The sequence below is a fragment of the Octodon degus genome, unplaced genomic scaffold (assembly GCF_000260255.1).
Source record: "Octodon degus isolate 3935 unplaced genomic scaffold, OctDeg1.0 scaffold00032, whole genome shotgun sequence".
Lineage (NCBI taxonomy): Eukaryota > Metazoa > Chordata > Mammalia > Rodentia > Octodontidae > Octodon > Octodon degus.
In genome coordinates this window covers 10,682,079-10,691,828 of record NW_004524608.1, presented here as the reverse complement: position 1 = coordinate 10,691,828, position 9,750 = coordinate 10,682,079, and the positions used below count along the sequence as shown (strand labels likewise).

General features: G+C 38.1%; 1 protein-coding gene across 2 annotated transcripts in view; it reads right to left on the bottom strand.

Moving 5' to 3' along the window:
* Nucleotides 1–5,053, bottom strand: part of Fap (fibroblast activation protein alpha) — a 70,901-nt gene extending 65,848 nt beyond the window's left edge. For both annotated transcript variants that reach the window (XM_012514427.2, XM_023713726.1), the window contains exons 1-2: nucleotides 4,967–5,053; nucleotides 4,560–4,644 (exon numbers count right to left, since the gene is read on the bottom strand). In XM_012514427.2, coding sequence (XP_012369881.2) covers nucleotides 4,560–4,644; nucleotides 4,967–4,972 — 91 coding nt within the window. In that variant the 5' untranslated portion in view covers nucleotides 4,973–5,053. The remainder of the gene's footprint in view (nucleotides 1–4,559; nucleotides 4,645–4,966) is intronic.
* Nucleotides 5,054–9,750: the final 4,697 nt, after the last annotated feature.

The window sequence follows — 9,750 nt, the reverse complement described above, 5'->3', positions numbered from 1 at the left end:
TCTCTCTCTCTCTCTCTCTCTCTCTCTCTCTCTCTCTCTCTCTCTCTCTCTGACTCTCTGTCTCTGTCTCTCTCTGTCTTTCTCCCTCTCCATTTTTCCCACCTTCCTGAAACTTTATCATTCATCTTCTTTCTAAGGGTGCCACAAAAAAGTTTCTAAAGTAGCTGTGATTTTTGGTCCAAACAGAGAACAGACTCAGCAATGAAGATGTAAGGGTCCATGCCTGGGTGTCCCCTAAAGCCTCGTGCGGTCATGAAAGCAGATACTAGAGTTTGTGATTGATTTTTGGTTCATTGCTGGGATTGTAGAGGTGAGTGCTACACCTGCCCTCAGGCAGGCAGCCTATGTACATGATAAGGTAGGGAAAGAGGTTTGTTCTTGCCCCTCCCTTCTTGTTCTTGCTGTTTCTGCTGTCTTCTTTCACCACAAACTGTCACCTTTCTTCCATGTCACTCTGCTTTGGAGTCAGTCAAGGATGGACAGAAACCTCCACAAACTGTAAGCTAAATAGATCTTTTTTTCCTTAATTCTGGGTGTCTGGTATTCATCCCAGCAATGAGAGAAAAATAACTTAAGACAAAAGAATTCCTACTCTTGAATTAAAGAAGCATTTTAAAAAATGAAATACAACAAACAGTAGGGCTTACTCCCCATCTCTCAGTTTACTTGCACATGTATATTAAGATTTTTTTTTGTGTGGCCTGTTAAGCCACCCTGGGGGTGGAGCTTGCATGGCATGTAGTGGTGGGGATCAAACCACAGTCCCTGTGCTTGTCTAAATTTGCTGAAGTAGGTGCTTTAGATGGCTGAGTTATCTCGCTGGCCCTATATTAGGATACTAAATACAATAGAAGTTGTTAAATATCAATAGTCATTCATTAAGTATCTATGACATGGTAAACATTTTAGAAGAATGTAATAGCTAACATAGCAAACATTGATCGATATTTACTCATCACCATGTGGGGAGATGTAGCCTCAGCAAGATCCAAGGAGAGGTCAGAGAGCTCCTACAATTCCTTTAAGAGTCCCAGACACTCAAAGACTGGAAGTCATAAATCAAGGAAGTTATGTAGAATTTATATGAAAAATTCTGGAGCTTCTATAAATTTCCAAATCCAACTTTTTAAATATTTTTTTATTTCATTACTTCTGTAACTTTCTCAGAGCAAGGTCTGTGTTTGCCTTTGTGGTCAACATACATCAAGGGATGCTGTGCAGTTTAGTTTTCACTCTTGGCCTGATTTTATCTTTACACAGGAAGAGGAGTGATGCTTAGGAAGAAGAACTTCAGAAATAAAGTAGGGGCGGCAGGGGAGAATGAAGAGAATCAGTTGGAGGCACGCAGGCTGAAGCCCAGGAGGATGGCTGGGATCAAGGGGTGGAAACCCACCCGTGTCATCTATTTTACCAAAAGTAAAATGAAACACTCTAGACATTTCAAATGAAGTGATCCTTATGTGTTTAATTATGTAAATGAGCTAAAAGACATCTTTTTTTATTTTAGTACTACATCTTCCTCTCTATGCCTAAGGTCCAGTCTATTTCCCTCTTTTAATTCTCAGGCAGGTTCTCTGGGGACCCTACCCCACCATGGAAAAGCTTCTCTCTCTCTCTCTCTCTCTCTCTCTCTCTCTCTCTCTCTCTCTCTCTCAATCTCTCTCTCTGAATTTTTTTTTTTTCTACCAGGGATAAAACCTGGGATTTGTACTTGCCAGGCAGACACTTATGCTGCTGAGCTGTATCCCCAACTCTGACCACGCATCTTTGAGTGGACAAAAGACACCACTCAACTTGTAGAGGGAAATTTAGGCCGTGAAATCTTTGAAACCCTGGCACAGTGATGGCCAAGTGGTTACTGGGACTTAGTGCCTTACTATGTAAGCAAGTGAATGAATGGGATTTTCTTAAGTATGTCTTCAACTTGTTCAAGACTGTCCTTAAGTTGGCACACAAGCCCTGGGCTGAGGTGAGGAGGGCTCCTAAGGCCAACAAGAGGTAATGAAGTGTGAGAAGAGTTCTAAGTAGGAGCCTACTGGCTTCCAGGGCTTGGCTTCTCTTCTCTGTTTCTGACTCACCTTCCTGTCTCGCCACCTCAAATCCCGCAATCACCATACACTGGTAAAATAGGAGAGTGAGGACTGGATCTGCCTTCAGGCTGGGCTGCCGGAGCTGTGGCGGTCAGTTGGAAGGAAGGGCCAACACCAGGGCTGCCTAGGATACTAATGCTAGGAGAGGGGTGCTTCTTCCCATTCATGCTTAGGACAGTGAGGAGTGGCTAGCCCACTCACAAGCTCTTTGGACATTCAAAGAAGTTCTCCAGAAAATTTGGAATAAAAGAGGGTGACATCATGGACCAAAAAACATAGTTCTCAGCTTATTCACGATTTTTCTATTTTTGAATGGGTACTAAAATTTTATGTGGCATAGTTTGATTATTTTATCATGTGAGGAAATGACTTGGAGAATTATCCTGTCAGTTGAAAACAGCAAACTTTGTTATAAAAGATCATACGGCACCTTTACGCTGTATGATCAAAATATGCAGTGAATGTTGAAATTTTAAAAATTTACAGCAGGAGACAGTGTTGTCAATAACTCTTAAGCACTCTGCCCTGCTTTAAATGCGTTCCATCCTTCTTGGTCCTTCCTGCAGAAGTTCTGGAAGTCCTAGGCTGTGTCCTCACAGAGTGCAACAAAAATACAGTGAGCGAGCGACTGGCTGGCTGAATGCAGCCTTTGAAAGGCGGGACTGTGGTCCATCCTCCTCCGCCTCCTCACAGGATCGGGCCCTGTGTGACTTCTGACCCTTTTCTACACTCAAACCGTCCACCCAAGGTGAATGTTTAGAATCAGCTCAGGACTTCGAGGCAGCCATGACAGGTAGCTAAAGAGGACCTCTAGAACTTCTTCAGAGGGTGGCAAGAATGATGGGTAAAGGGGCCTCAAGCAAGGACGGGGATGCATTCGAGGGAGAGTAATTATCTTTTACTTTAATAAAGCTTTAAAAATGCAAACATTCACCATAGTTTCAACCACACACTGTACAGTTTATACATGTTTGTGACATTCCATACATATGTAAACATTGGAAGAGGGTGAAGACCAGGATCATACGTGACTGTAAATATCTATATGTATGGATAGTTATATAGTATTTTAATGCTTAACTATGGTATACTTATTAGAAGAAATTACAGTTCATATTCTAAACTGTGGAATGTCATTCCCTGTGGACAGGCAGGAACACTCCTGTGTGGAAAGATCTATAATTTGCTTTAAGAACGTTTATTTCTGAGGGTGCCCAGCATCAAGGTGCAGTACTGCTAAGTTCCATTAAAGCTGGGAGACTAATTTTCAGTGGCTTAGCATTCAAAGGGTCAACTGCTGCTACAAAGGAAACGTGTCCCCAGGACTGTGGAGGTGCAAGACTGGCTTAAAAACAATATTAAACTGAAAATATATTTAAAACTTGAAAGATATACTACACCTATCTCAGCACTCTGAGAGCAGTCCTGTGCTATCAGGGAGTGGACATACAGATTGAAAATTAGACTGAAGGTACAAGAACACTGTTTTCATCTTTTAAGGTGCAGTCACTTTCTAATTCTGTGACAACCCATTTTGAATGTTTCATTTGTTGTCTGTTTCATTTGTTAAACTGACGCATCATGTAGGAGTCACATATTCTTTGGTGGAAGGTTTTCCATTGACCTTCCTTTGCGTATCCATTATTGTTTTATCACAGATATTTATTTTCCATATTAGTTGTCATAAACGTTTACTATACATTGGTGCAAACCTTTCTCTCCCTAGACCTTAAGGCACAAGATCTGTTATTCTTTTAGAAGATTTTTTATCAGTATTTTTACAGAGGGAAACAATTTCCTTAATATTGCTATTTTATCTAGAGAATGAGCCTTAATTGCAACCAGTGTTGATATTAATCCCTAGTGTCTTTCAGCATTTAGCAAAGGAAGATAAAAGTTAACTTATGACTTCTACAAAAATAAAATTGATCACTTCTTCTTTTGTTTATTGAAATTGCATCTAGAACAAGAATATTTCTTTTTTTTACACATCTATTCTGAGATCTCTAGTCTCAACTTCTTCCTTAAATTTTAGAAAGATGACTTTGGTAAAAAAGAAAAGTAAAAACCCTCCTAGATTATTTAAGCTTTTCCATTTTTCCTCATTTTTACTTCCCAAAGACAAAACTAATAATGAAAAACAATGCTAATTTAAAGTACTATGTGTAAAATTTAAAGCAACGTGTCCCATCTTGTATTTAGCATATAATTTTGGAGGTGGTGGGAATGATGCAAAATAGTTCCTAGGTTTTTCTATGCTGGAGTAACACAAAATCTCTTCCTACCCTTCTCTTTAATCCCTTAGTATTTCTGGCCTTATACAACAACATATCTGTGGGTTTCTGTGTCTTTTTACAAATAACTGCCTTACTTTGCAAAGCACATACGAAATGTTCAACCACTTGTGATCACACAGTGCATTTTCTAGGCTATTTCAGGCAGATTGAGCAAATCAGACAAATTTCTTACCTCTGGAAGGATTTAAGACAATGCACATCACCAATAAAGCCAGCAGAGCAGAGGTAGCAACTCCAAATACAACTTTCAACCATGTCTATGCAAAATAAAGAAAAATTAGGCATTTTATAGTTACTGCTAAGCAGTAGAAAAGGTAAGATTTTGGTTACACATAACTCCGGTTTCTCCTTCCCATAAAGCTTTTGTCTTCCACTGATCTGGTAATAATTGCTGGATTTCTTCCAGCCCTGCCAGGACAAACGATTCTGCAGTCTGTTTAGCACAACTTCCCAATCCTAACCCACTCCAGGAAGTAATATTCATGTGCAAACCTTCGCCTTCTAACAATAGAGAACACGGTCCCACTCAATCCAGCCAGCTTTCACTCTCTAGCGATACCTGAGGCTCTGTGTACTAACCTTCATTTTTCCAGAAGTTTTTGGAAGTTAGCTAATTCTTACTGCAGAGCGCAGCTCCCTGGATCTGTGAAACCGCTGAAAAGAAGGAAGTCTGTCTTCATTGGGCGCTGAAGGCAGGACAAGAGGTTTTTTTTCTTTTCACGGACTTTTGAATACCATGCCAAATTTCAAAAGATTTCTGTAAAATTAGAAACAGATTTTGGAGGCGTTCTTGGCCTTGAAATGAACTACGAGTGGTTCAGGGGAAGTTTTACAGCCTTCTTATCCTTGTAAATTCTACACCAACATCTGTGTACATTGACTTACAGAGGCTTTTGTTTATTTTTTTATTTTTTAAAGTTAGGTTTATGTTTCATTTTCTTCTAGAAATCACTCATGGATCACTTTGGTAAGCCATTAAGTTCTGTGTAAGCTTACTATTTGCAATTGAAAGATGAATTGAGCATAATAAAATTTCCTGATATACAAATTATACATTTATGTAAATTTTAGCAGAGGAAGAACATTGAAGTCACATACAATTTGGTGAGAAGTACCCCGTGTAACTGCACTTTTCTTTCTCTGGGAGATTATAAGGTACTGCAGACAGAAATGTTTTTCTTTCAGCACAATTTCTTTGTCCCTATAGCACCATATGCACTTTCAGTAAATACAGAAGTTTAAAAATTCAACTGTCTAAATCCATGGCTGCTTTACTTTAGAGAAATAAAATGCCATCTGGTGGAATTTAGTATGGGTTAGGTGTGTTTGCACAGGCTAGAAAGATGGAAAGATCAGTAGGAATAATTTACCAGCAGACCTTTGGGAGAATGGAAATGGTTCTGTAGAAGTGCTATTTCTGCTTTCCTCTCAGAATATCTTCTCAGAAAGAAGAACATTTAGTAATTATAAAGACTTTAAAATAAATAAAACAGCATCTGTATATAGCAGCTTTATGTACAAATTTCTTTTGGCTAAGTCTACTTAATTCCAAAACAATTGGTCAGCTTCACAGATCAGTAAAATGCATGTCTGGATTAAGAAAAAAACACATATACAACAGGGTTTTAGATCAGTCTTCTGGTTCAGTGTAATTCACTTGAACAGCTTCTCTGATTTCCCAAAAATAACAACTGTTAATCTATTGTGTTTTTAGCTTTTTCTGCTAATGGCTTTCTTTTTCAAGTGTATAATCTCAATCTGACTAAAACAAATTTAATGGATTGTGCATGAAAGGTAATAAAGAAACACTGCTGAAATCTCTTGATAGTTTGCTTTAGTCAATTGGACTGGCTAATATGGGGAGCTTTTTCCAGCCAAAATTAGAACAGTGGCTTAAGAATTTCCTTTCAGACATTCTCCAGACATCCCTCCTAAATCCCAGCCTTATGAAAATTCTGTTGAGGAAAATGAGTCATTAAGCACTTACTGGCAGAGAACTGTATCCACAGCAGCTCCAGCATAAACCCCTCTCCTTTGCAGATGGTGGGCCTCCTTAATGAACTGAAGCAGTCATTAAGCTTAATATGCAAAGAACTCAGTACTCTTGCAGAAATCTCCATGTGATTGTAAAGATAAAATCAAGATAAAAGCCACCAACCAGGTCCCATATGAACTGCTCCTATGTGTGTGTCCGTTCAGACTGATTGCCTTTTTTGAAATCTTGAAACAGTGTTCTCAGAACTTCTGTCCCAGCCTGCCAGAGTCCCAAAGTCCGCAAGTATATTTTGATAAGTGACTTCCAATTCTGGAGAGAAACTGACTATAATAATTTATTAGGGGATAATTAAATGCTTTAGCAATTAAAAATGCTTTGACATGTGACTGACTGAATACCACTTAGGATTCTGCAGCTGGATGTGGGTGTCCACCAGACTAGTCTGACAGGCTTTATGGAGAAACTGGGGTACGCTAAGAGGGCTGCATTTAAGCCAATACGATTAACAAGGGGGGTGGAATTGAAGATCAAAACATATCTATTTTTTCTTTAGAAGTTTGCATGACTCACACCAACTTCTGGAAACACTCTTGATGATTTGTACTGTTTTAGGAAAAACAAGACCACAGCGACATCACGAGCTCGTCCTCTCATTTCACGGGTTAAGGATGCATTGTTTACAATGGGGATTCATGCTCACATGTCCTCCTTGAGACAATGAATATATGTCTTCATTTAGATCCACAGAAGACATGAAAATGTAGCTTTTTTTTTTTTTTCAGAACTGGGGATTGAACTCAGGCCCTTGTGCTTAGCCAGGGAAGCACTTATTCTACTGAGCCATCTCCCGGGTCCCAGCTTTTTCTAAATAGTGTCACATCTTTATTGGCTTTTATCCTTGTAGAATCAAAATGAAAATGCTTTTGCTAATTTTTTTTTTAATGGCAATTGATTGCTACTCTATTTTTGTACAGTCATCCTCCAGTAAACATTTTTTTTGGGAAATCAGAAGGAAAACAATTCATATCCTCAGGAGCACACATTCTTATACAAGGATAGTAGATAATTTCTGACATGTTTGCTTTTCTTCGTTTCCTGATGGGGGCTGTTGAGAATGAGCCTGAAGCAGGGCAAGAATGGCCTGAGAGGTTGGCAATTTCTACAATGCCCTGAGAGAAGGGTCAAAAAGGGCAAGTAATGTGTGTGTGAGACTTCATACAAGGCTAGCCATTGTCAGATTGGAGCTCTTCTTACAAGTAACTCCATGGGGCTTACCATGGAGGTATTTTCAGAGGAAATTTATGAGGCTTTCCTTGGAATATGACGACATTTTGGTAAGCAATTTGGGTAAGTGACCTATCCTGGATATCCTTAAGTTATGAAGACAGCTTACTAGAGCTATTTACTAATAGCCATTGTATATTGGCCAAAAATGATTTTGATACGTTTTCCTGAAAAACACATGATTAGAGTTCATATGTTCCCCTGTATTGTAATTCTTGTTCTTAAAATTTTACAGGCCAAAGTTATCCTTTTCATTTTTATAATGTTTGAATAGATTAGAGTTACTTGTAAGAAGAGTTCCAAAACATGAGTTCACCAAAACATGTGTTATGAGTGAGAAGGCAAAACCATGCTGAGAGCATAAATATGGAATACAAAGTAAAAAATGAAGGATACTGTTTTTGTCACTTTGCCATCACCAAGCACAACTTCTGACACCCACAGCTTATAGGAGGAGAGGTCTCTATGGCTTCTACTTTCACTCCATGGTTGGCAGAGTCTAAGGCAGAAAGGATGTGGAAGATGAAAAGCTACTCAAGTCATGATGGCCAGGTGACAGAGAGAGTGTGTAGGGCTCAGGGAGGGAGATGTACCTTTGTAGACGATACCAGCAGTGACCTGCCACTTCCTTCCAAGCACCCCCTAACAGCACATTCAGCTTTGAGCTCATTGGTGGATTAACCCACTGGTGAATATGGTAACCACATGACCCAACCACCTTCTGAAAGTCCCATTTCTGAATAATGATTGTTTTGGGGAACATTCTAGATCTAAGCCATCATAGATCCACTTATTTACCAAAAGCTGTTGCAAACTTTTATAGAATAAACAATAAATAAGGAATACGAGGATACAACTAGAACAAAGCCTTTATTTATATTCTTTAAATTAGCAATTTGCTCCAAAAAACTCAAACACTATGAAAAGCCTTCCCATTTGCTTCTTTAGGTTGAGGAAACATTTCTTTTCACTTTTATGCATAAAAGTGCTTTAGGGCATTATTTAATTTAGTCCATACCTAAATTCCATACTCATTGGGAAGCAGAACACAGACATATTAGATAACTTGTCCAAGATTCTAACAGGATTATGGGTAACATTTTACATGTCTTCTTTGTGATACTTTCTAAAATTGATTCTGTAATAATAAATACTTTTCAAAAGTTTAATTGAAATCTCATTGTTATTCTAATGAGAGACACCTTGAAAGAGTTATAGTCATCAGAATTAAAATATGGATAATCCTCACATCCTCATTGTATTTTATTTATTTATTTATTTTGGTGGAACCAGGGATTGAATTTAGGCCCTTGTGCTTACCAGGGAAGCACTTATTCCACTGAGCCATCTCCCTGGCTCCCTCATTGTGTATTATTTATGTATATTGCAAAAGAATGAAGTCTTACTTTACAAGGACAGTGTTAAAAATATTAAATTGGTTACAGTGTTGTTAGGGTGGAGTCTAGTAATCAGAGGAATATTTATACAGTTCCTAGATTTAAGAAGTTTTACTTCAAGGAATTGTCTAAATTAAGAGATTTATTAGCATATACATCATCCAAGAAATTTATGAGATCTAAGCTACAGAAAGTCCTGAAGTTGTTAGAGGTCTTAATAATTATCAAATAGCTATACAATGGCCCCTCATTTATCATGGGGGTTACATTCCAGACACCCCTTCAATAAGAGAAAGTCAGCCAAGTAGCAATGTTATAATTATATATATATATATATATATATATATGTGTGTGTGTGTGTGTGTGTATGTTTTATAAACCCTTCCTACATTCTTATAAACCTTTCCCACATTTTTAAAAAGAGTTTTAATGTTCTTAAACATTTTCTAAATTCATAAACCTACATAATTTTAACAACTCACATACATGATACGGTACCGTATAACATACATGATACAGTACCATATAACATACATTATATGGTACTGTATAACATACATGACATGGTACCTTATAACATACATGATATGGTACTGCAACATCTTGCAAAATAGCAAACAACTCCTCAATAAATAATTTAGATTAATACTTTTGAAAACCCACAAGTGAGTCCATGAAAGTTGAAG